The 27,831-nt window shown below is 31.2% G+C and overlaps 1 protein-coding gene across 1 annotated transcript; it reads left to right on the top strand.

The window, feature by feature from the left end:
* LOC143145889 (nose resistant to fluoxetine protein 6) lies at positions 1-27,831 on the top strand. Its single transcript, XM_076309677.1, has 12 exons — positions 1-543; positions 13,942-14,097; positions 18,221-18,441; positions 21,762-21,970; positions 22,052-22,307; positions 22,379-22,539; positions 22,684-22,852; positions 22,945-23,138; positions 23,224-23,353; positions 23,427-23,619; positions 24,441-24,586; positions 24,661-27,831. The coding sequence occupies exons 1-12, from the start codon at positions 276-278 to the stop codon at positions 24,799-24,801; spliced, it is 2,244 nt and encodes a 747-aa protein (XP_076165792.1). The 5' UTR covers positions 1-275; the 3' UTR covers positions 24,802-27,831.

The following is a 27,831-nucleotide window of genomic DNA, read 5'->3' as shown; positions in this document are numbered from 1 at the left end:
GGCAATACAGAGACGGTGAAACGTTCGGTAGCACTGTTTTGTAAATCTTTATCGACCGTTGTTACTTTTTCCATCGCAAAAGAAAAGATATCCATATTCGAGAACGTCTGTGAAATTCATACTGCGATCTTCGATATCAGTCCCTTCGTCGAGATCGATATTGGATGTTCACGATTTCGAATAGAATTATCGTGATTGTCGCGTGTCGTAAAATCGGATAACAATAAGAACTCAGAAAGATTCGTATACGTATTTGAAACACTCCGTTGATAAACATGAGAACGTTCATCGGAGCATGGACAGTTTTCTTGTTAATGAAGCTTTCGTGCGCTGGGAAATCGGTGGACATTTTGACATCCAGTGGACTGAATACCTTAGAAGAGGAAGAAATTCTTCGAGTATTGTCTCGTAACGAGACCACCTCGTCGAATAATTTCACGCTGATCGAGCTGATTGGCAATCTGAGGAATCATACAATCGAGACGAGCAAGGATAGGTGGCCGCCTGTGAAATTCGAAGTTCAAGAGACCAATTTGTTCTACGGTGAGTTTGGTCACAAAATGATTTACTCTATGGTGAAAATATTGTTCGGATTACTAATTAAAAGGGGTCTTCCGCTCTAGATATTCATGGAATACTGACTTTTTTCAATTTTAGATGCTGAAGATATATATGGTAATACATTATTAGATTATAATTCGAAAAATTGTCAAAATTATGAAAATTGAAAAGCGTCCTTGTGTAGACAAAACATTAAAGTTTCAGCGTGCTTAAAAGTCTCTCAAGTCGCTCAATTTCAGTAGCGTATTTGGTTACAGTGCATACAAATACTTAGGCGAATGGAAACATTCTTCAATCTTCAATGTTAACGTCATTTTTCTCGAAATTTAGCACATATATAAAGTAAATGTTTCTTTATTGTCAGGACTACGACTAGTATGATATCCGTAATCACTTTTATTTCTTCCATCTTTTCTATAGAATTTTTGTTCTTATTGAGCCGGCCATAGCTATATTCATACTGAACGCGAAACAATGTAATTTTTCTGTTTCAAATGAATCGAATTTAGACAATTATGGGCGCGTGTTTTTTTCGAAGTTTTTCGGTTCATATATTTCCTCAATAAATTAGTATTTCCATATGAAGAAAAACATATGTTTTTTTGAAGTATGTATAAAACAATCTTCAAAGTTTGGAAAAGCTAATGCTAACAGTGTTTAGGAAAAAAATGTTAAAAAACCCTTTCTTTAATTAAATTAATATTGAAAACGACCATTAGAGAATTATTATAATCGGTAACTTAATGAACGACTTCTGAACAAAGATCATCCGATGCATTTTAGTGTACAAATAATTTCATTAGTTCTCATTTATGTTCAGACCATCGTGCACTGACAGTTTCAAATATTTTCTGCAGAAATATAACAGTTACGTATACGTTATTAAAAGGGGTCTTTTACTCTAGATATTCATGGAATTCAGAAATACAACAGTTACAGTACGGTTATTCAACGTACAAAAATCAAATGTTACATAATATTTGCGGCAATCAAATATTAATTTGGCTAAAATTGAATGACCTTTTGTTTTATTCATATAAGAGAGAAAGAAGTAATGGGTTGATTAGTTCCAGTTAAAAGGATACTAGTTTTGGTGCTTTGAACAGATCACTATGGACAAATAAAAAATCAAAATGTCGTTTACGATTTATAATATATGAAAAAACGAAGAATCGAATATAGTATCAAAGTATTTATAAGAGCTGTTAATTTATCGTAATATTAAAGGTCATTCTCGTCGATGATAACTTATTTACTTCTTTTATATTTTTTATAGGCATCGGATATATTATATCATCAAATTTTATGAAAAACTTTGATAGTGAAAATTTTTTATTATTCTTATATTATTATTATAATTTTTGGTACAAAACGAAAACTAATATAAAGTATTTGATACTTCTTTCATAATCAATTGCATTAAATATTGAAAGTAATTACTTAAATTTGAAAAGTATCTGTGCACTTATTATATTTCTTCTAATAATTAACTGTGTTTTTATAAAAATATCGCAAAACCGTTCCAGATTCCGTCCCATTCTTTGGACGTCCAATTATTTTACGTTGATTGATGTTTTGCAAAGAAAAATCTATGCTCACAATTTTAAGTGATTAATGTTCAACTTTATTATACGCTTGCTCTATAATCGAGGTACCCGAATTATGAACAGAAATTATGAACATTTCAGTTGTACACAGAAGGGTTAATCGTTCCAATTCTACCGAAAGGAAGAATAAAGTAAAGTAAGAATAAGAAAAAGAAATATAGACAACTGATGGTTCAATATTCAACAGAGTTCAGTAATGAATAATTCTGTATAAGAGTCTTGAAGGCACAATCATGTTATCAATATTAATGCTCTTAAAAACGTTACTTTCTGAATAAAATAACTTAATTTCACGCGCGCGTGCGCACGCCCCAGAGAGAGAAAGAGAGAGAGAGAGAGTGTGTGTCACTCAATAAAACCAGAAAAAAGTGACATCGATTTTATATAATCATAATGATGATGTTGCAATTGTATTTATTCAAATCATATTCAATTACCCCAACACCGTGATTACACAAACGCGGTGTTACTTTTTTTTATGGTATTATCGTGTAACATTGCTTCGGTGTTACACCGGTGTGAACGAACGCAGAATGACTGAACGTCGGAAAAAGGCAGAACTACTTTCGATATTTCGAAATAAGTACTACTCAAGCTCGATTTTCATCCACGTACTGTGTCTGCATACCGCATGTGATTTCGTTACTCATTGTGTCGCGTGCACGTTGCGGTGTCGACTTGCGAATTATTTGATTGTAACAGAACGTGAAAAGTAGCATGCTCCAATATGAACTGCTTGCAATACTATTTTAGACCAAAAAACCGAGTATAAAAAAAAAAAATTTGTATTACAATCTACAATGCATTAACATAAAATAAAGAAATTTTTCGACAATAAAATACTCATATTTCTGCTAGTGATTATTTTATATTTAGGATAAAATAACAGATGTAATAACAATAGAAATTGAACAACTATATTCAATATAAACAAACAATTTTCATAAAAATTCATACATTTCGGTCCAAGAAGTTTTCTTGACACACATACATGGAATTACATTTATTTAACACCACAAATCATATAAGTCTCTTCTTAATACTTTGAAGAATTGCTGAAGACATTTTTAACGTCAGTAATTGTAACTTTCTCAATACCGTGTAATTTTCATTCTCCAATATAGTAGTTATCATTACATCACATTGATGCCATTATTATTTGTACAACGTTTACCTAATCATTGATTTTTATGGTAATAAAAGAATGTTTCAATGGAAGAAAGGATGCTCTACAAAGAAATACTTTATTTGGATAATAAAACATCTGAATAGTACAGCATTTGGATAATTGAGTATTCGAATGTAATCTACTGTATGCTCAATTTCGTTATGCGTTAAATTGCTTTGTTTATTAAGTGGTACAAAGAAAAACAGAACTTACCACTGTAATTGACAACTCATGATAAAATAAATTATTTTGTTCACAATACAGATAGGAGGAATTAAGACAACTAAATTTTTGTACATAGTAGAGGTTATAAAATATTTTTCTATTGTACAAATTGTTTATCTTAAACAATATACATATTTTTAATTTTAAACAATCAACGAAAATTTAATCAACATAATGATCTTATTAATATATATAAGTGTTCGTGTCAATATTTGTTAAAAATCAAACTACATCACGAAAACATGACCTAATCGTAATTAATACAAATTTAACAACTAATACAAAGTAAAGATTGCATACGAATTTCAAGATTTGCTATCATTTTACTGTCATAGTATGTAAATTCAAGTATCTATTGTTATTATTTGTAACAATTAAAGTATTTATTCAAGTTCATGAAAACTAATCTTGATATATACATTATGTAAAAGGCATTTAATTATTTTGTACAAGACGAAAAAAATTGCCATGTACTGATAATCGCTTTATTATGTAAATAGTTAGTGTCAAAGAATTGATTAGCATGGTATTTAGTCACTCGTTCAACTTTCAAATAGCTGTTCCATACTACTTTGATATTTATGATCGTAGATTTTCTAGGGTAAAATTCGAAAAACAGTTTTACTTTCAGAAACATTTAAGCAGGACTACCTTATTGAAGGAAGGAATAAATTCTGAATAAATTTTACTCGTTATTTAAAATCATTTCGCTTTACTTATATAAATTTGAATTTATCGCAATTTTTTGATTCTGCGCAATGATTACGGTTTAAGATTGATCTTATAGCACATTTTACTACAAATTAGTCAGTGCAAGGCAATTCACAAACATCAAGGTATACGATAACGGTTTAGTAATATACATATACTAACCTGTTAAATTATTTGTTGCTTCGAAACTGATGATTCGTGATGACTTACAGCTATAGAGTAATCTGTGGTTTTGCAAATTTAATAAGACAAAATCGCATTCAATTACATTTAGGAAGAGTAGTCAAATTCGATAAGATGATATCGATATATTTTCCAATACTTTTATACCAATGATATAAAATGCTGTATAATAACATATACATTTTATTTGAGTAATATAGGACAAATATGTAACAACAATGAAGTGCCTAATAGCGTTTAACGAATACGTTTCTCTTTTCCAATAAAAATGATTGTTAACTTAACATTTATTTTTAATTACACAATTAAAAATTTAAATCCATTTTTTTAGAAAATATGTTTTTTCAAAATGGTATACGCGATTCGATATGTAACAAATTTTTGTAGAATGATGGACATTCTTTAAAAATATTTAATAGATTTCTCAAAATTCAAAATTAAAGAAGTTAGCTTTCTTGTTTCGGATACATACAAAATGGACATTTTTAATATTTTCCAAAACCATTTGATATACCATAGTGAAATTAATCTAGATTAATAAACTATTCGACTTTGTTTGTTTAAATAAGCCATTCTCCTCCAATTTCGAATATCGTTTAGGCGTGTTTGTCGAAGCGAGGTCTCGTCAAATTTTTCTTAATAAAGTAATATTTCCATATGAGGAAAAGTATATTGTGGAGAAAATTATTGTGATAATTATTATGAGAGTGTATGTATAAGACTATCGTGACTAAACTGAATACTAATCAACAACATTTATTTACAACTATCAACAACGATTCTCGTCCAGAAACACACTGCTTTCATTCAACGACACGCTATGCAACAATGCCCTATTCAATGCACTCGGGAGATGCAAGAGACGAAGGCCGGTTGCACTTGCAGCTTCATATAGTTGTCGAAAACTCCACTGTTCTCTCTCTCTCTCTCTCTTTGACATTCAAGCCGTCCATTTGTCCCACAATTTATGATACTACAATATGCTTTCTTGAAATATGTATAGAACAATCTTCAAAGTTCGAAAAAACTAATACTAACAATGTTTGAGAAAAACTGTTATTAAAAAAATCCTTTTCTAGCATTCTAAACTGTAAAACCTCTTTAAGAGACGTATCATACCTTATGCTTGTCACCAAGGTTGATTAATTAAACAAAATGCAAAATATTAGCATTTCTGAATAAATATTGAAATGGCCATTAGAGAATTATTACAATCGGTAACTTAATGAACGACAGTTACTAAAAACGTTGAATTTAGGAAGATGGATATTGTACCATGAGAGCAAATATGTATTCTTGATTGTCACACAAGTTCCGAGAAAACATCATTTGACGCATTGTGCAGTATTTGAATATCTTCATTCTCTTTTTAACTTATATCCATATCCTCACATTAATAATTTCAAGCATCTTTTGCAGAAATAATAGGTTGTACAAGAAATTTTGTCGTTTGATAAAACATATTGAGCAACCTAGTACTACACTGTTCAATAAGTTTTGTCGTTCGATAAATTGAACAGTATAGATTAATAAACTATTCGACTTTGTTTATTTGAATAAGCAATTCTCTGGTACTGTTCAGTACGTTTTATCGAATTATACTAGTTTTATATTAGTTTTGGTGCTTAGATAAAAAAAAAATGTCGCTATAGATAAAAAAAATATTAAAATATCGTTTTTGATTTATAATATGTAAAAAATGAAGAATCGATTATACTATCAGAGTGTTTATAAGAACTTTTAATTTATTTGTAATATTGGGGGTCGTTTTCGTCGACAATGACGATAATTTATTTTCAAGTGGAAACTTTTAAATTTTGTTCACAACTTCATTTCACTCAAAAATTGTTGCTGTATTATTGCAGTTATGACCATTTAGATCGAATTCATAACGTTTCTATGATGAAAATGATCGCAAAGTGATATATATTTAACCAATATTAAGTTAAACGGGAAGTATGCATCAGGTGACAGATAAGGGAGACTTAAACCATAACTGTGTCCAATTCTTATTCTCAGTTTAAACATGCGCAAATGAACCAATGAAATAAGAATAATCGAGTTTTACTTTCTTCTATTTCGAAATGCAGAGACTTAGTCCCGATTGTCTTACAACCTGATAGGTTTCGTGGTGGTCTTATCTAAATATAATGATAAATTTATACATATCTTAATTGTCGTTAGAGGATGAAATTTTCATCGAGGACTGTCAGCTGCTCGAGTCGATGTATTAATCACACAATACGATTTCAAATTGAACATTTAAAAATCTAGAAACTAGACGTTTCATAATCTATTGTTCAAGGAGTATAAAAACCTTGGTGACTATAAAAATATAGAAATTTGTTCACAATATATTAAAACCTTATTTTTTCCATATTTTTATTATTGTATTTAACGAATTCTCTATTTCTTAAACCCAGAGTAGAAAATATGCTGTGTAAGCATGAGGAGATAATATATATGAAAAAATCAAATCTACATTTTGTGAACATTTTAATCTATTTATTTTTTAATTCATTCATTGCAAACTTGCAATTTGCAGTTTGCAAACTTGCAAACTTGCTCATTCAAAACCTTTTGATGTTATCGTTAAATTCAGTGCACCGTAGAAAAATTCTACTAAACAGAAATCTCACGTTAGAAAATGTTGAGAGTTTAGAATGCTTAGTCCATATCTTACAATTGGTGCTACATTAAATGTGAAACAAATTCAGTATTCAGATCAGAAGTGGTAACAATTTGTTTCTATTAGACGATATAAAAATATATTTAAATGGTTGATACAAAATCGACTCGATTGGCTCTGAAATTGTAGTTTTTAGAAGATTTAAAATATTTTAACTGTAACTGTAAATTTTCCAAAAGACCTCGATTTCTTGCAATAATGAATGTGTGAGTGAAAAAGTTGTTACATGATAGAATTATTTAAATGTATAATCTTGTAATCGTTTTAAATTAGTATTTGCAACACTGTTCGCTGTTGATATGAGACACATCGACGAATGTAACACCGATTGAAGAAACATAAGGCAGCTATCTGAATGCGTTGTGCAATTTCTTTTATCTAGTTGGTAAATACATTACTCAAAAGGCAGACAATATTGCATTTGAACGTCGCATATTGCTGATGGGGGATCAACGATGAATAATAACAATCATCGAAGCTTCTATTTGATCTATGTACACCCCCGCTTAAAAGTCCAAGGACACTTAATCATTTTAACAAATTTTGATTACATAATGTAAATTACTCAAATTATTTTCCTTCTTTCCTAGATATATTTACCGCGATATATTCAGTATTAGCTAACAAAGAGAGCTTAGGGTAGTGGACATCGCTTTCGAGACGATAGTAGGTGCAACTTATAGTAGATACCTAATATCAAAAAAAACCTAATGGGTTTCTTCAAAATGAGGCTTCGTTTTCGAGATATTTTGATTTAAAGTTTGATACGCACATAGGAAACAAATTACTTAAATTTTTGTCAACAGAGCGAGTTTTGGGTAAGACGATAGAGCGAATAACTACAAAGCTGTTGGTAGTGGTATTTCTTTATATAGTAAAACTTTGAAATGCAAAAACGAATCTACAACTAATAGAAACTTTTTATCTTTTACGTACGATTTTAAAACCTTCTCTAAATACGCTAAAGGGCATATAAATCTTTTGTTAGTTTTCCAAATTTATTCCAAGTGACAACTACATTTGTGTAAGTCTGAAGCAAAAAATTTATTTGCCTTTTTACTATTGGCCCAAATTCATTCTTTTTAGTAGGTTCTTGTAAATATATAAAAAGGTATACAGACACCCTTTCAAGACACAAGGATTACCGTCACTCTAACAATTGTTTGGAGTATGTCCGAAAACAATTAGCGTCGATAGTGGCAATACCAATAACCAATATAGAATTTACCTGGTAATGATTAATACGATGGAAAAAAGACAAAAAAATATATGCGACATATACTGCTATTTTACTTTTATTTTTTATATTAAAAATTTAAGGTTTTTTTTCTTAATGTCGATGTCATATAGCACTGACATTAAATAAAAAACTAAATCAAACATATTTTTACATTTCAAAGTTGTACAAAAAAAAAATTTTAGTCAACTCGCTCTACCGATTTATCCAAAACTAGTTCTGTTGGGAATATCTAAATAATTCGTTTACTGTGTGCCTATAAAACTTTAAATCAAAATATCTCGAAAACGAAGGCTCATTTTGAAGAAACCCATTAGGGTTTTTTGATACTAGGTACGTACTATAACTTGCACCTATTACCATCTCAAAAGCAATGTCCACTATCGTAACGTCCACTTGTAAGTATCGGAAACATGTATTTAGTCGTTCCAATGTTTTAAGGAACGTAAATAAATTTAAAACGTATTTGAACCATTAGAAAAGAAATGTCCAAAGTCACAAACGCAGCTGAGAAACATTCGACCAGATAAATGGAACAGTGTTAATGAAGAAGTTATAAAAAAACTAATCGTTAGAATACCAAAATTAGTGTAAACCGTGCTTATAGCACACGAAAGATATACATATAAACGAAAAAAAGAATCTAATCATTATTAACGACATCGGTGATATTTTGTACAAAATATAGCAAATATATTTATTCTATGCATAGCTTGTAGTGTAAAATATAAAAAAAGATTGCTTTTGTTAAATGTTTCAAGAATTTTTAATTTTCGTTTTGGTCTTTATGACGTTTTTATAGGTGTCTTATGTCTTTTGAGCAGAGATGTATATCGAAACACTTGTACGGATGGTTTGTTTGCTTGAGTAACCTGAGACGATGAACAATACTAATCGATTGAGGATAGACGATTGACATATTTCGAAATCAATACTCATAGACGCGACACATCCGGTCCTATTCCTAGTCCGCCGATTGTTGTTGCAATAAAATGTCTCTTGACGCTTTGTTACGACAAAAACGATGGAAATTGGGTCATCTATTGCGGTTGTATTAACATTTCGAATGAATATTCGCGGTATAGGAAAACGCCACCGGCTTTCACTTAATTTATTTGCATGCTGTGGTGTACACGCTAAATTCCTCTAATAGGTTTACAACAAAAGTAAGAAATAAGTATTACTGTCTTACACGAAGAAACTGACACAGTCTTGACAATTTTTTAGTTTCCCTAGAATTCCCAATCATCCAATAGTTGTTCCTTTTTTGACATTTTAACGATACGCAAATTATGTAATTAAGTAAATTTATGTAATTCTTTGAAAATGAAACGTTCACGTTAAAAACTGTACAATTCTTCCTGATTACTCTAATATATTAAATATATATTTTTATATATCTTAATAATTTATTATGTATTACTGATGCTCTACTGAGTGTATCAATAAATAGAAATGAGCTATTTTAGAGTGATATTCTTATTATTCGTTCAATAATTTATACACGCATCCGATAATATTACGCCGTGGCCGAAATAAGACGCATCGCATCACGAGTGGGGGTTACTCTCGAAAAAAAACAATATTTTTCCTTGTCCACTAATTTATAATATATATTTCCGGTAACGTCGCGCCGTGGCCGAAATAATGCGCAAAATCTTTCCAGTTCAGATGATTTACGTATATCGATTAACAGAGATGAGTTGTTTTGGAGTTGTATTCTTATTCCTTGTTCAATAATTTATATATATCCGATAATATTACGCCGTGGTACGATATTTTCTTCTTGTCCAACAATTTATAATACATGTATATTTTCTGTACTTCGATAACTTTAATATGGAACCATTAATTTACACAAAAATTTGTATCCGAATATTTTCGAGATCTTTGATTATGAATCTAGGGTAAACATTGCTGAAAACAAAATGGTAGACCCAATTTGTTGAATGTACATTTTAAATAATTGTCATATTTACGTTAGTATTCGGAAAATGTCGAATTAATCTATTACGAATCAGTAGTCAGAATTCATAAAAAGAATAAATATTCAGTAAAAATAAAATTGCGAATTCAAAATTAAATCATAGTTTGGATTAATCAATTGAAAGTTTTAAAAGGTTTATGGTAGACTAAGGAAACACTAAAACTAATTGTTAACTCCGAGAAGAAAAGTATGCGTTTTTTAGTTAGTCACATAAATAGTAACAGTTAGAAAATTAAATAAATGTGCAACAGTATGACTCATCATCCGTACTATTGACGCGTTAATTCTGACAACTGTTAGAAAAAATAATCCTAATCTCAACCCGGTTGAAAGAGTTTTCAAACAACAATTTTCAATGAAATTTTTGTTTATTGAAATTTATTAACCCTAGATTTACCAACCAGTAAAAATTACTGGTTTCAACAGCTTTTACAAAGAAATTTACTTTTAATTTCATAGTGTATTTTCAAAAGATATTATAATTTTATCTATTGTATACATATAATCAATTTCATAAGTTTCTCTTTTTCTTTTATCATCGATTTTCCTGGAACACGTATGAGGAATCTATCGGTAGTTCTAGTGCTAAAGAGTACTCCATGGTTTGATTATTGGCATCCACAGAAATATGCAAAAAAAATTACAAAATCCTAAATTAATAAAGAAAAAATTAAACATTATTTACCTCATTGAACACTTCCATCGGTGTCGGTTACGCAACTTACGCATAACTTCGACCCTGCCGAATCGAGACAAGGAAACAGTGACGTTGCAAACAAACATTATCTCGACCTGCTCGAAATGTAAATCGTTTCGACATTTCTGTCAGGCAGTTTCTTTTTCAAAAATATTTACAGAATCCAATATTGGATAGGGTTTTCGTCCTAGATAAAGAACTTTACGTAAAAATACAAAAATATTGCAGTGAAACTACGTACACCAGCACTTTTCGAAGGTTTGACATCAATTTATAACAATTTAGGACCGATTGAAAACCCTTAATTTAATCACTCGTTACATTTTCACTTTTACCTTCTGCAAGAGAATCCCTAACGGAATTATTATAAACGTTCTTCTTTTCATCGATTCAACTTGATTCTTATTAAATGTAGTTCAGTCCATATTAATCGAACCGAAAAACTCTGAATATATCGTTTGTAAGAATGATTATGTTTGGAAATTCTTCTTATTCTCGAATAAAGGAAATGGTGATTATTAATGAAAACTTACATAATGAAATTATTCAACAGCAAAGATTTTAACGAAATATTTTTAGCAAGAGTTAATTGCCCCATCATTCCTCAGGAATCTTGCGTTATAAAAGATGTGTCGAATATCAATGCTTTTTAAGTATTCTATCTGTCTTGTTCGAGGTTCATTAAGTGGTTAACGGAAAAATATGTAAATACTGAGCAATACGTGGATCCAAGATCCAACGTTCTGCGATGAACAGCTCTGCTTTTTATATATGTATACATATGTAATAACGGTTCTTGTACTCTAGATGCAATCTAAGCAGTAGCAACTCGTTCAAGAAGACCGTATCGAGTGCTTTGACCTTTATCGAAATTCCAAAATGTTTCATCGACGATGCTCTCGCAAGTGCCGCGACCAGTGACCGAGGAAGGTCACATTTGTCGAAAAGTTGTTTTTCCGTGTGTAGTAGTAGCATGTCAATGTCAGGATCCCAGATGTCAATAAGTTTTCCTCCTACGATGAAATCTCAGCTTGCACGCGAAACACGTAATGTCAGTTCATTACGATTCACGCGTAACCTCGTGAGACGCTTGAAGGAGAGTGAAAGTCTCTTTTGAATCGATATTGTCTCAATCTCTTTTCCGTGATATTTTCGTTGCAAATCCTTTTGTATATTTTATAACTTTTAAAGAGAAACACAACCTCGACGGTTTCGAAGAATCAAAATCAATCGTTTCTTCGAAGCACAATCTTCTAAGAATACTAGACACTAAGAAATTTGTCGCATTTTTTCTCGGAAAATTAAAACAATATGTATACCACTCTATTAAATTTGTTTCCTTTTCACACTTAATCGATTAAACTACTCAGAAAAAATATAATTTCGTAGTATTATGTCTATGTTTAGATTGAGATTTAAACTATTGCTAAGATCAGTATGGAAATCTCAGTTAATATTTTAAGGTAAAATATTAAAATATTATGTCTACAGTGAATCCAAAAAGTATTGACATAACCATTTACCTTGTAATACCTTTATACGTAAAAGCGATGTGTTTGTTCTTGATACTTGAAAAAGACAAATTTCATAGTCAAGAAAGAATTGGCACGTTTGTGATTTCAATGGTAAGCTTAGGAATACTCGATCTTGTCCATCTATGACAATACGATAAGAATTAAAACGTACGGAAAATTTCATTAATTTATGTTTTCGTTTTATTTGTGAAATTATTTTTTATTTAGATTTAGTACAGAAATAATAACTGGTAAGAATAGTGAGGTCTTTCCGTGTCAGTTTAGATACTTTTTGAAATAATATTTGAGATTTTGTTAAAATTTGGAGATGTTACAAATTTTCGCGATATTAAAACCTGTCTCGAAGATCAAATTTTACCAAATTAAAATTATTAATTTAAAATAAAATTTGTTTGACAATTTTTTTTTTAATTGTCTTTGAGAAACATTCTTCTTAAACAGTTATAATTTACAGAGAAAATATAAAAATCTGGAAAGCAAATATTGTTTGTACTTGTAAAATTATTGCAAGAACAAAAGGTGTGCCAATACATTTTATACCCTCTGAAAATCTCTATTCTATCTACCCACTTACATATGTATATACAGGATATTTCGTTTAAGTGAGTACATTGGAATCTCACGAAGGATTGAAATTATAAAAAGAATATCCCTATAATGAATGAATATACAATATCTATTAACTGTATTATATCCAACGACTGCATACTCTACGTAGAATTAATTTTTATACAGCCAATTTTGAATAATTTATGGTTCTAAAATTAACCATTCTCATTTTTTAAATAATTTTTCAATTAGGCCTTGTTATTAAAAAATCACGTTTGTTTAAAACAATTGTAAAAAAATTATTGAACGAATTTTGTTTTAAACTGAAATAATTGTTATTTGGTACTCGTTGGCTACTTCACTTTTAGCACCCAGAATTCTACTCAGTTAGTACTATATTTCAAACAGTAAAATCAACAATTTTCATCATTTCAAAAATATTTCAAGCGACATTTAAATATTGGTAAAAACTACATCTCCAAGTTTCAGAAAGTCTAATATACTACTCTAAATAGTGTTCGACGTCGCACGAAACGATTCTATGTCGTCTTTTTTACTAATTTTCATAAAAATTAGTCAATACGAGATTATTCTGCTAGTTTACTACGAATGAATTGACTACAAGGACCCCTAGTGTTCAAAGATATTGTAAAACGCAAAATGAAAAATCCAAACCTACTTTAAAATGTTTAAGAGTGAATCACACATATCGAAACTAATGATGTCTTATACAGCACATCCTTCTACTTTAGTCTCGATAAAATTCTAACAGAATACTTGTGATTTTTGCAGATGATTTTGCTGAAGAAATCGACCGGGAAGCAAGGAGGTTACTACAAATCCTTCCTGTTTACCATCCTGGCGTTGGGCGAGTCAGCCCACAATGTAAAAGGCACGCCGACATATTTTATCAAGAGCTCGCTAAATTTACTTTATGGGCTCTCAAAAGTAAGTCTATCTATGTAATGTGCTTAAATTATACTTTACGTTTTCCTCTTGCCACTTATATTTGCATAGATGATGTACAATTACTCGAGACCTTTAATCCTGACTGTACAGACTCCGTAAAAACCCATACGATTTTAGGATGTACAATAATTAATAATAATGAAGTATATTCAAAGACTATTCTTAATTTGCTAAAAGATTGCTTACTGTTTAGTCTAAACAAAAATCTTTATAGCTTCTTTTTCACTACATATCTATATAATACTATTATGAGGTTTTCTTCAGAAATAAGTGGTATCATCTACAATAAAAAATATCTCTTTTACCTCAAGAGAATAGAGAAGCTAAGCGTTTATAGAAATATAAAATCTTCTGATGATAATCTATCTACTAAATGAAAGTTAATGTTCCAAGAATTAAAAATAATTTACTTTATTTTTGGATATCATTGGATAAACGTGTGTATGAAATATACATTTTCTCTGAAGAGTCAGAATTCTTAAAATCACAGTTATCGAATTCAGATCTATTAGAAGCGAAACTCTGATAGAATAGTTAGATAAAAGAAACAATAGAGATTACTTTAATACTTATAATCTTAGTGTGAAGACACACCCAAATACTATATTCTGTAGCTACTATCGTTGCGAATGTTTCGCATTTGTTTGACTCTTTAGCTCGTTTCTTCCTTGTCGAAGACGAGAGCAATATGGAGTAAGAGTGTGTCAGAGGTTGCTTTCATCTGTGTCGTACAAATCCTTGTTTGCGGACAAGAGTGAATTAGAAATAGTGGGAAAAGCGTCATCTTCGCAGTATGTAAGCCAAATCTAGCTCTCAACGAATAAGTATTTACTGTAGCTAGAAAATAATTGGCAATTTGGGATATTATACACTAGCAAACTGAGGGGGCTCTGTCTGACACTCCTGCTAGAGAAGCTAGGGCAGATGATTCGGTTACCTCTCACCTCTACTGTCCAAACATAATTGTTTCGGACAGTACCTGTACTATATAGAAAAGGAGGTGACTACGCACTATATTATCCTGACGACCAGGACACGACGTAGTACCTTATGGAGGATAGGAAACATATTTATTAGTAATAATTTTTATTCCAATGTGGCGTCTCTAGTCAAATATAAATACCTAGCAGGCCCTGCTTTATACGCCAGAAGCTACAACCTGTACCATATAAAAAAGGAGGTGACTACGCACTGTATTATCCTGATGACCAGGACACGACGTAGTACCTCCTGGAAGATAGGAAACATATTTATTAGTAATAATTCTTATTCCAATGTAGCAGCTCCAGTCAAATATAAATACCTAGCAGGCCCTACTTTATACGCCAGAATATTTGGAGATCGGTAAGGGATCGTATATATACCGATCGGAGCTGGTACGGGCACTTGCGAGAAATGGCCAGCGGTCGGAGTGTGGAAAGTACCGTCACACAAAGTTAAATTTAATTATAATTACTAATTTCAAACAGTTCACGGATAAACTTGAAGTTGACCAAACTGATGTACAGTAACTCCTGCCTTGAAGTAACAAAGTCGAAATTGTTAGTTCGTTTGAAAACGACCTCTCATCGTCAGGCGTGGTAAGAACCATGCTCGGTAGCGAGATAAATGGATGATCGTGACCTTCTTCTGTAATGTTGTAGAAGAAGCTCGCGGAGCGAGGACGTGAGGTCGTTGATAGGAGTCACGAGAGATTCCTGCCCCTCCCCTTGGTACGACTGTGGAGAGTTGAAATCTCCGGCACAAACTCACGACAAATTTCAAGGGAAAGTAATGTTAGTCAAAGTAGTGTGATTCGTATACCACACCGTGATCATTTCCATTCGTATCGCATGTCGTAATGATTTTCATAACCGAGTAGAATTTTGTAAATAGGATTTACAGTAGAATAATAATTTGATTCGAGTAATATTATTTAGCAATGAATTAACTGTTATGAATAATGGTAACGTAAATAGGTGGAGCATGTATTATTGGTTCACAGAAAATCCACACTGACTTTGACAGGTCAAGCACTATTGCCAATGGAGTGTAAATCTACTTATAGTGAGGCATTGTAGATGATCGTACAATTGGTTTAGTTTTCATTAATAGAACATTAACTGATATTTTTTGACATTAGCCACCTTGATATTTCTGAAACCTTAATTTATACAAAATTAAACAGGCATTCGTTCGATAGATTTCCTTCGATACAATAAATTTCGTATAAACCTTTTTATTTTATTAAATTAACAACTAACGAGATATTTCAGGTGACAATTTCGTGATGTATCATATATATTTGCACATCGATATATATTTACGCATGTGTTTATAAATCAATGCAGTAACTATTTCGAATATTTACATTTACTGTGAATCCGAAACTGCTTTAAGAGAAATTATCAATTAGTCAAATCAAGAGGAATACCCCATCTAAAATAACCCTGAAAGGGTTAAGACTATTATTAGTGTAATTGAAACTTGTACAAGTTGCATGACTTACAATGCAGAATGATCGATCATATAGCAATAATTTCGTATTTTATCCAACTCCAATTTCTGATCCATCGACTTTCGAGTCAATTACACGAAACGTAGAATAAGTTTCAAATAATTTCGTCTTACGAAACTACGCTGTGAACAAAACAAGGTGCACAGTAAGAATACCTTACGAGGAGAAACTTCTACGCGATCAATGAATTCAAAGTAATCCGAAATCAATCGACAAATTTATCTTTAATGGTGTTACACAATGGTTGCGCACAATGGACACTTACACAAAATGTTCATTGTCGAGCATAAATGCGACTTTTATTCCACGTGCGGCACAGAATTTAGAAACTCCGAAATAGTTACTTCAGACCAAGGCTTTTCAAACTGTTCCATTTTCGTAATTCAATGCAAGGTGTCTCATTTCAATTGATTCCTGCGAATATCGTCAAAGTTACTAATAATATCGAAACACAATAAAGCGTGTCTATAATTAAATAATAAAGGTTACAAGCGAGTCATTCGATTCGTAGTACGAACGTTATATGCAGCAAGAAAGTTCAGCAGCAGAAAAAAACTGATAATAAAAGCAATCAATCTGACAAGAATTTTTCGAAAAAAAAGAAAAATATGGTTCTGGTATCACTGATTAAATGTAACTAAGAAAGTTTCATTATTCTTACTGTAAAAATTGTACACAAAATTTTCAACGTGTTTTTTCGAAACTATGCTTCAGAAAATGACCGTGATATCTAAAAAAAGTTTTTAAAATGATAAAAATACAGTTAAATACAAGAATATAATCACAGTTATGACTCATTTATGTAGTTCGAATTTCTCAATCTCATTTTCTTCGAATGAAGGTTTATTTTTAAAATAATAAATCCGAAAATCGTGCAAAAGATTATTTGCAAAGATTATGTCATGGAAATCTTTGAAAATAAGAAATTATTTTATGACACAAACTTATATTTTAAACAAATAAAAAGTAATAATTTCTTATTTTAGAAGTAATCGAAGGTGTAATAAACTAGTATAAGTATAATAAAATAATTATGATCATGATTTGATATAGAGCAAGGTTTTTTGCAACATTTGGGTTCTTTAGGATGAAAACACGCCTTAAAAGCTTAATGGGTGCTTTCCTATTTCCCAATTTATTTTCAAAACAAATACAAATAAAATTTTGACAGTAAAAATGTAATGGTTTCTAATGGTTTACAAAGTATTCAAATAAATTGTTAAAAATTTGTTGTTTAAATCTAACAAATTAATAAACTGCATTTTCTATCATTTTTGCCATTGAAAAATTTATACAATATTTTTAACACTACCTTTTGGTGGAATATTGAAAAAAGATTTGTACCTATTTTAGCTCTTATACTAAATAGATGGTCTTTGGTGAAATTGTATTTGTTACATAGTAGTCTAACCGAATAAAATTTGTTTATACGTGCTGAATTTAAAAAGACAAACAAAAATGTTTCATGGAAACCTTTGAAATCCAGTTTTAAAATCTTTTATTAGTAAATTAGTTTTCCGAACAACTAGTTTTCTGTGTATAAAAACTCAACCAAACCTATCGAAATGTTCTCAATGTCTCTTATATTTCCCTTTTATTTACAAGTGTACGATGCAACGGCGAAAATACCGTCTGGCCTTCTCAATGGAAATGTAAATCAGTTTGGTGACTTTGACGAATGCATTGGGATACGAGGAAGCGAAGAAATTCAAGGACAATATTGTTTAGCGTATTTGCACTTGAGCATCGACGAATCACGAGTAGATCTTAAGTATCTCCATCGTCTTCTACACTCTCACTACGCGTTCAGAAGCAATATTACTGATGTAAGTACGTATTTATATTATCATTTTTTTTTTTGCAATACAGGTGCAAGATTCTTTTACGACAAATCTTATTTTTGGATAATTCAAATGAATGAATCGAATATCAGAAATGAACAAAACTGCTTTGCATTTGACATATTAACAGTTTTAACTAATGTCAAACACACAGGATAAGGGTAGTAACTGGAATAGCTCTTTTCTGAATAAACTAAGTAAACAATTTTGGAGTAAAAAGCTACAAAAGACTTACGATTGCGTTCGAATTGATTTTGTATTCATTTTAAAGGAAATTGTATACAGTGTGTGGCACACAACTGTCGCCATGATTTTTCAGGCACTTCCAATAGTCTGATGAAAACATGTTTCAGACAAACGTTAAGACTGTTTCCGATTGGCTACAAATTTAAATATAAAGAATGATAAAGGAAATTTTTTTATTATAAAAAATCAAGGTCATCTTCATTTTTAGAATGGCATTGCATATTTTTTGCTACATATTATTATAATTCGTGTTAAGACGAATTCAACGACCTGATATTCCATGACAATCGGATGCTAACAGATATATTTACACAAAGAATTAATCAAACCATTGTCATAAAAAAAATAATACTTTAAAAATTGAATTTTGATATTGTTAATTGTAACAAATATCGTAAAAAAATTTTTCTTGGTAAATATTATAATAGCTTTCGTGTGTTAATGTACAGACAAAGTGTATCCATTGCTTTCTTTAAAAGATGTATACTTTTCTTTAAGAAAAAACTTAATTTTCTGATTTTTATTATTCCGCTCGTTCTGTACTTCTTGTACGCGGTACAAGAATGTCAAATGTTAATACCTTTGGAACAATGTTCTCTTGGAAAACATGGCTTAATACTTTTTTGTGGGACCATGACAAGAATTAAATCGGATTGTGTCATACAAAATATTTGATTCTATTGAGAAAAATTAATTATATTTCAAAATCATCTTTATTACTCTACCTATAGAAAAACTGTTAACATTAGATAATATTCTTCTTTATATTAAATAACTCCAAGTTTTATATTCATATACATAGACTTCAAGTCAGTGGTAAGGAATACATACATACATGCAAACACACATACGTGCACGTGCGCACACACACACCACACTACGTGGTTACGTCTTTGAAATTTACCTTAATACCATATTTTGTAATGTCGTACCCATTGAAGAAAGGTGAAATGATAGCAAGAGAGAATGACAACGATATTGTGGTGCTAAAATGGAGAGATGTTCACGATGTTAGCATGTTATCGACAAAACATGCACCTATTATGACATCAACCTCGGATTCTACTCGTCACAAATAAAAAAATAGAAATAAGAAAATTTCGGAAACTCCTTGTTGTCGAATGGTTGTCCTCGGAAAATGATACGCTCGACAATAATGGAAATAAAACAAGAAACGTGTCCCATAATTTAGAGATTCGTAAGAATCTGTAGGGCAAACCTATAAGAAGGATGTGCGCTGTATGTTACTAGAAGAGGAGGCAAACTGCTGAACCTCAAGAAGCCTGAAAAAATGTAAAAAGAACCACGACCTATTGTTCCAATTGTCCAAAATCACCTCAAATGTGTTTCGAATGTTTCGACGAACACCATGTGACATAGCATAATGTAATATGTTACCCGAAATATAAATTAGTAAAAAGTTTACATTTTTCGTACTTTTATGTTGTACATCCTATATTTATATTTCACTTCTCATTCCATTAAATTTCTTTCAAAAATTCAACTGAAAATCCTATTAACTCGAATAAGAGGAACATCACCCAGATCTGGATGACGTGGTGATAAACGTGTTAAAGGAAACCGAAGTAAATCTGTGAGGCAAGATCGTTACAATTCGATCATTTTCGACGACAACCGCGATAGTGCGATTACGTCGGAAGTTTTTTAAATTGACGTTTCATGTAACGCGACGAGCGTTGTAGACATTTCACACACTACCAATTCAGAACGTGCAGTAGTGAGCGACTACAAGCCAAAGAAACCGTGCAAACTTGACACGACGATGAAGCTAGTACTATCAAACGATGAACTCGTGTTTCAATCTGCGAAACGTATATCGGTTTATAAGAAAGACATTGTCGATATGCAGATTGACGAATGGATCAGTGACGGAATCGTTCAGCCGTCTACATGCAACTACGCGAGTCGGGTAGTACTTGTACGAAAATGAGACAATTCGTATAGAAAATGCGTAGATTATCAACGTCTAAACAAAAAGATTATAAAAAATAGATATCCGTTAGCTCTAATCGGGGACCAACTCGACTTGCTGCAAAGCGTGGATGTCTTCAGTACACTCGATTCGAAGAACGGTTTCTTTCATGTGAGGATGGACCAAACGAGTCGAAAATGCACAACCTTCGAAAATACGAGATTTCTTTCGAAAGTGTGTTGTGTTGGTCTATATGGACAGCTCAATGATCCCATTCGACATCAAGAGCGGAATTGCAAATTTGAAGAACTGATCGTACTACGATAAATGTACACTGAAATTATTCGACGAGTGCTTAAACGGGGACATTTCTCTGTTGGCAAAACCGAAACTCTGCTGCGAAGAGATTTTTGGATGCTGAATCTTCGAGAGCAAGTGGGGAAAGTCATTCGAAGCTCTGTAACATGTATCCTAGCTGAGCGAAAACAAGGGAAGCGAGAAGATTCGCTGAATCTCGAGGGTATCCAACATTGTTTGACGACTGCGGACATTCCAAGGGGCAATGAACAAGTTGAACGACTTAATCGAACATTAATCTTGCTATTAACGAAGCTGAGTGCACCGAAACTTTCTGAATGGTATCGACACCTAGAGACCATTCGATAATGCCTCAACACATTTTCCTTGTACATAAGCTGTAACGACAACATATGATGTACATGCATTTTACATTGCATGGCACTGGCTAATAGCGTACGTGTCGAATCGTAGCGCGCGACTGAAGCAAATACTTCATCGTAATTTATATCCTTCGTTTTCTCTGGCCACTAATCTAGCTTTGAATTCGTCGATCGTGCCGACCTGATTATACTTCCTTTTGTACACCCATCTGCTAGTGAGGATCTTTAGCCTCGTGGTCTTTCTACCAAGTCTCATGTTTCATTTTCCATAAGTGAATTGTTTCCATTACAACTAGTCAGTCTGTCAGAGTCTGTCGTCACGTTACATTGCTTCTGTTGGTGTACTGGGCTCTGTAGATCTCTATTGTTGTAAATAAAAGTAGCGTACAGTATTTTTGAATCAAATCAATTTCTAGTACCAGTATTGTACTTCGTTTTTCTTTTAGCCTGGACATCGAGTACCTCGATTTAGTATAATAAACTGGGCAGTGTGTACACCAGCATCGTGCAGTTTCAAAGATGTTGAAACATCTATTCGTGATATCCTCGCGAGATATAGTTCACAAACTGGTATCAAGATTGCAGTAAAAGTGAACGAAGAAATGTGTCAGGTGAAGAGGAAAGAGATTGTTTCAACCGAAACTATGTATGCTAGGTAACGAGTAGTTATATATAAAATTCATTAATGCACTTTCGTTCATTTTATAAATTAACATTGATATTATGTCTTTTTCAGTTTACTATTTATGACTATATTTGCATTAACAATCGTAGCTGCATACTATGATCATTATAAAATACCTGCCAGCGAACTACTTTTATCATTTTCCTTAAAACGTAATTTTAAGCAACTTGTATCGTTAGAACGACAGCCAAATGATATAGCTACGCTTCATGGTGTACGAGCTATAAATGCTGGAATGCTGCTTTTAGCCCATAAAAGTATGGCCCTTTTTTTTAATCCGTATGCAAATAGAACAGAAATGAGTGAGGTATGATTGCATTACTTAAAGAATATTTTTTATTACTTTAATAAGAAGGTATACAATACGTTCATTTTTAGTACCTTGGTAAACCATGGACAGTCATAGGAAGAGCTGCTAGTCTTTATACGGATCCATTTATAATGCTTTCTGGACTGTTAACATGTTACTCCTTCATTGGAAAGTTAAAAAGAACTGGAAACTTGAATATCAAAGACGAATATTTATCACGTTTGATCAGGTGATAAAAATAATTCATAGTTTAAAAGTAAATACTTATCTCACACTCCATAATGTATTTTAAAAACAGAAAAATATCAATTGAAACACAACTTCAATCATATTTCAAAAAGTATGCCTTAACAAATGCTAATTTTATTCTTAGACTAATACCACCTTTAGCAGCACTGATGATATTTTGTACTTATATAATACCTTACATTGGATCTGGACCACAATGGAACTTGGTGGTAACTGAACATGCAAATATTTGCAAAAGGACATGGTGGAGAAATTTTCTATTCATTCATAATTACTTTGGATTTGAATCAATGGTGTGTATTCCATTCTTAATTTACGTAATACAAACGATAAGTAAACTACTCTAAAGGATAGTTTATATAGTAAATATCTTTGTTAATTTCAGTGTCTTACCCATACGCATCATTTAGGTATAGACACTCAACTTTTTATCCTTTCACCTTTAATGGTACTACTTCTTTTTAAAAAACCAAAAACTGGATTTGTCGTTCTTACTATGTGTGCTCTAATTTCAACAGCGTTACGATATTTTGTGACATATTATAAACATTTAAATAATTATGTGTTCTTCGGTACATCGTAAGTTACTATATTATAAATTTTATTTACATTGCATAGAAATTTCTTTAGAAATACCTATTTAACTGTATTTATATATTTGCAGAATAAAACAATTATTTGATACTGCAGATTTCTCATACAGCTTACCATCACATAGATTGACAGTTTATATAATAGGAATATTTATTGGTTACTTATTAAGATACATACCTAAAGATTACACGATTAATAGAGTAAGTAAGATAAGTATACAAATTTATAAAATTTCATTTGTACTTGTATTCAGTTACACCTGTGTCTGTTTAGGCAACTTTGTATACAGGTTGGATCTTGTGTATAATAATGTTAGGCTGTGCATTTCTCGGCCCTGCACATATGGGATCTATAAATTACATCTATAACCCAATACATGCAGCACTGTATAATGCATTTGCTCCTATCGGTTGGTGCGCCATTTTCGCTTGGGTGATCGTGATGCATCACAGTAGAAATACAAATGGTAATTACTATTCCATGTAATATAAATTGAAAATAAACGAGTATTCGTGTTATTGCTTATAACACAGTGCAACACGAATTTTGATTTACAACATCCATTGGATGATTCTTATACTATTTATGAACCCAAATAGTAATTGTGAAAACACATTTTTTTAAAAATCCAGGCTTTTCAATAAAAATGAGGTATTATGTGAAAATTAAAAACGATAGAGGCTTTGGTTTGGTCTTAAACAATAAAGGAGAGTTTTCCGAATCTAATGGTATAGAAGCTATTAATTTTCACTGGTCATAAATAGTTATAAATGACTGTCAAAGTTTAAAAAAGTGCCGATATACGTAGTTCTTACAAATTATTTTTGCATGTTTTAAAAGTTCTTTATCTAGCACGGAAACTATACATAGGATTAGATTCTGTACATAGTTTCCGTGCTGGATAAAGAACTTTTCGTAAATATAAAAAAATAATTTGTAAGAACTACGTACATCGGGACTTTTTTAAACTTTGACAGTCACTTATAACTATTTAGGACCAACAAAAATTAATAACTCCTATACCATTAGATTCGGAAAACTCTCCTCTATTATTTAAGACTAAACCAAAATCCCTGTCATTTTTAATTTTCACGTAATACCTCATTTTTATCGAAAATCCTAGGTTTTTCAAAAACTGAAAGCGATAGAGCAATTCTGCTTCCAGATTCGTGTTTAGAACCATAAACAGTATAAGAATCATCCACTGGATGTTGCAAAACAGAAAAAAAGTTGTGATTTGTTGCATTGTGTAATTACGTTTGAATAACAGATTTTTACAAATTGCAGGTTGGTTTAGTAAATTTTTAACATGGAAGGGATTTTTGATTACTACAAGGCTGAGTTATGCAATATATTTAACACAGTTTCCAATCTACTTTTACAATGTTGGAAAAACCAGGAGTGCTACACATTATGAATTCTTTAGCATGCAAGTGAGTTAGAATATTGGGCTTTTAAGTATATCTTATGAATGTATTATTATATTATAATATATTTTTTGTTGCAGTTCAACCTAAACGAATTTGTATGTATTATAACTATGTCATTAACTCTCACCTTACTTTTTGATACACCATTTCAAAATATTAGAAAGTATTTACTGAAGAAACCTGTGCTAGAATCTACAACAAAATTAAAACTGCAATAATGCGTTTCAGCAAATACATATAATTTGATTTACTGCATACAGCACGGAACATTGCAGAATTGTTATTGCAATTGGTTTTGCAGTATTATAACAGTATTACAGAAATATGTCCGTGCAACATTATACAGAAAATATTTCGAAAACATTATGAAACAACTATGGCCCTAAAATATACATTAATGACATATAATATATATGTTATATGTATACATGAAGTTATATGTACATATAGTGCTTTTCATCAGTTCACTTATATCTGAAATATATATACATTCATGCATATATACAAATTGCTCATAATGGTACATTATTTAATGAATATATAATGCACCATCAGAAACCATTATTACTCTTTAATAAATAAAACCTATGAAAAATAATGGCTATATAGGAGATATTTTTTTTGTTTCATATATTTATTACAAGGCAGCTTTTTAATAAGATTTGTAGCTCAATGTTGAAGAACTCTAAAATCCGAATTGATCAAAATGTAATTGCATTTAAAAGTGTGTATAGACTGGGCAATATTTGCTGGATACATGTATAATATTTAGCGACTTGACAATATCTTTTTGAGACACAGCAACTTGTATCCAACATTTTGCCAACAATGTTCCATGTTTAGATTAAACTCAATTCAGTAATTATGGATCTGTTGACAGTGTTTTTGTTTCGTTCTAAACCTGCTTTTATTCTCTTGAACGAAACAGATAGGAGAACTTTACCAAGATCCATTTTACCTCCTTCCACAATCTTTTTAATGTACGATTGTACACCAATTACGGTCACTATTAATTTATATCCACTTCTTTGAGTACAAGTGACCAACCATGTTGATCATGTGTATTCCAGCAATTATTGCTTGATTTGTACCAAGCCTAAAGCAGATATGTCTCACATAAATGCCCATATGGATTGTCACCTAACATAGACAGATATACCAGGGCAGATGCTTCCCATGAGCTGTTAAATTACATTTCTGTGGATGGAAAGAACATGATGGGGTACTCTATAATTGGGAATTGATATATGTAAACAGATCACGAGTCTCACAGCAAAATTGCAGCAGAATGGGTACATCTCCATTTCTTCTCTGCCTACTGCAGTTGATCTTCATATCTTGTCTTTCCATGGCATCACATATCCACACGTTTGCTTTTAACTAACAAGGTGAGGATCAAGATTGTCTCAGATTTTAATGACAGTATTAGAGGATGGAAGGTTTATATTTATGCAAACCTTGTGTTTAATATTAGCAGTAGCAGACTTGTTTATTTTTAACTATAAACAATATCATGTTCTTTGATGATCATTAGTTACCATAGACATACGAGAACTTGACTCTGCTTGTACAAGTTGAAATGGCACAGGAACAAGGAGAATCATCCAACTCTCATCACTTATAATGTCACAGTGATGAGGGATACGAACGAAATAAAACATGACGAAATGAGATGCTTTCGTAACTCTATTGTTGCATCTCATTTGTCATGTTTTGTTTCGTATACATTCCTCATCATGTAGTGGACTTCTACACCTGCTCAATGTAGTTAATAGTGAAAATGAGTCTACATAGAGAAATGTGTCTCTTATTTGTGCACTATATTCATACATAGGTATTTATAATACTGGTTTAGAAATGAGGTGATGCTGAAAATTGGCATCTAATTTTGTTTCCTTGAATTGCCATGTGACGTACAATGCACTGAATGGTACATAAATTACAAAATGCTTAAAAACAAAGATTACCGAAATACCAGGAAAATTGTGTTCCTCTTCAAGCAGATAAATAATGTGGAATTATAATGTGAGGATAGGATTTCTCAGTGAAGGAATATATTATTTATAATTAAAAATACATTTTTACATTTGTGTTTACTATTAAAATATTTAAGTAATAATAAATAAATAACATATTCAAATATATAAAAAAATTTGCATCTGCAAAATTTTAACATACATATATTAAAAAATTGATAATCTACTAAACTGCCACTACACACTAACTGTGCTTGGTAATACAGCATGATTATTGACACATACAGAGTACATCATTTTCTTCCAAAATCTTATCCATCTATAGCTAGTATTATACACCGAGTTTTCGTCGTATAGACCTTCCAAGTCAACACTGTTATTGAAATCTGGACGGTATTGTACTGACACTGACTCTCTTCTTATAAATTTGCAAATAGCATCATTTGCCCTTGCATATCACAGATTAATTGAACATGCCTGGTTTAAGGGAAACATTGTTGGGTCAGCTGTTAATACTGAGTAGTCCACCAATAAAACCAAAGACAAAACGTTAATTTTATTATTTTTGTGATCTTTTCATTTAATGTCACAAACTACAGAGCAAACCAAATAATGCCAATGTATTGGCAGCATGATTGTGCTCCCAAAATTTTTGCCAGATGTTTCAAAAGCGCAGTTGTATTACCAATATAATCCTTCTATGTAGCCATTATTTTGTTAATTTTAAATTAATATATACTTCAAGTACAAAGAGACTGATAAAAAGCAATATATATAATTTTGAATGTGTATCTCAGTAATACTTACAAGAAAATTACCAAACAGAATGTATCATTGATCACTTAACGAAATTCATATGGAATACTAATTTAAAATTAATTGAAAAGAATTATATAATATGTACATCCTTAAAGGTAGCCATATAACACAGAACATTTCAGAAATGTTGCTGCAATGTTCCAAAAATATTGCGTACAGAAAACAGATAATTGCTGCAACAATCAAGTATTATTCTTTTAAATATTCCAATATTGCACAATAATATTTAAAAAATGATGCAGCAACATTTGTGTCACATATAAAGTGGTTTAAGCTATTGTAAATAGTGTTTTAAATTTTCATTTTGTTCTTAGTAAAATTAAATCCAAAAGCTTGCCCTCATATACAATGTATATGATAGCTAAGAACACCATATTTATATAAATACTGTCATATCCAGCTTATATAAGTGTTTGTAAATAATACATATTTTTGTATTTCTAATTTTGTATA

Source organism: Ptiloglossa arizonensis, chromosome 4 (genome assembly GCF_051014685.1).
Source record: "Ptiloglossa arizonensis isolate GNS036 chromosome 4, iyPtiAriz1_principal, whole genome shotgun sequence".
Taxonomy (NCBI): Eukaryota; Metazoa; Arthropoda; class Insecta; order Hymenoptera; family Colletidae; genus Ptiloglossa; species Ptiloglossa arizonensis.
The sequence above is the reverse complement of the archived record's forward strand: the minus strand, read 5'-3'. Positions and strand labels throughout refer to the sequence as shown.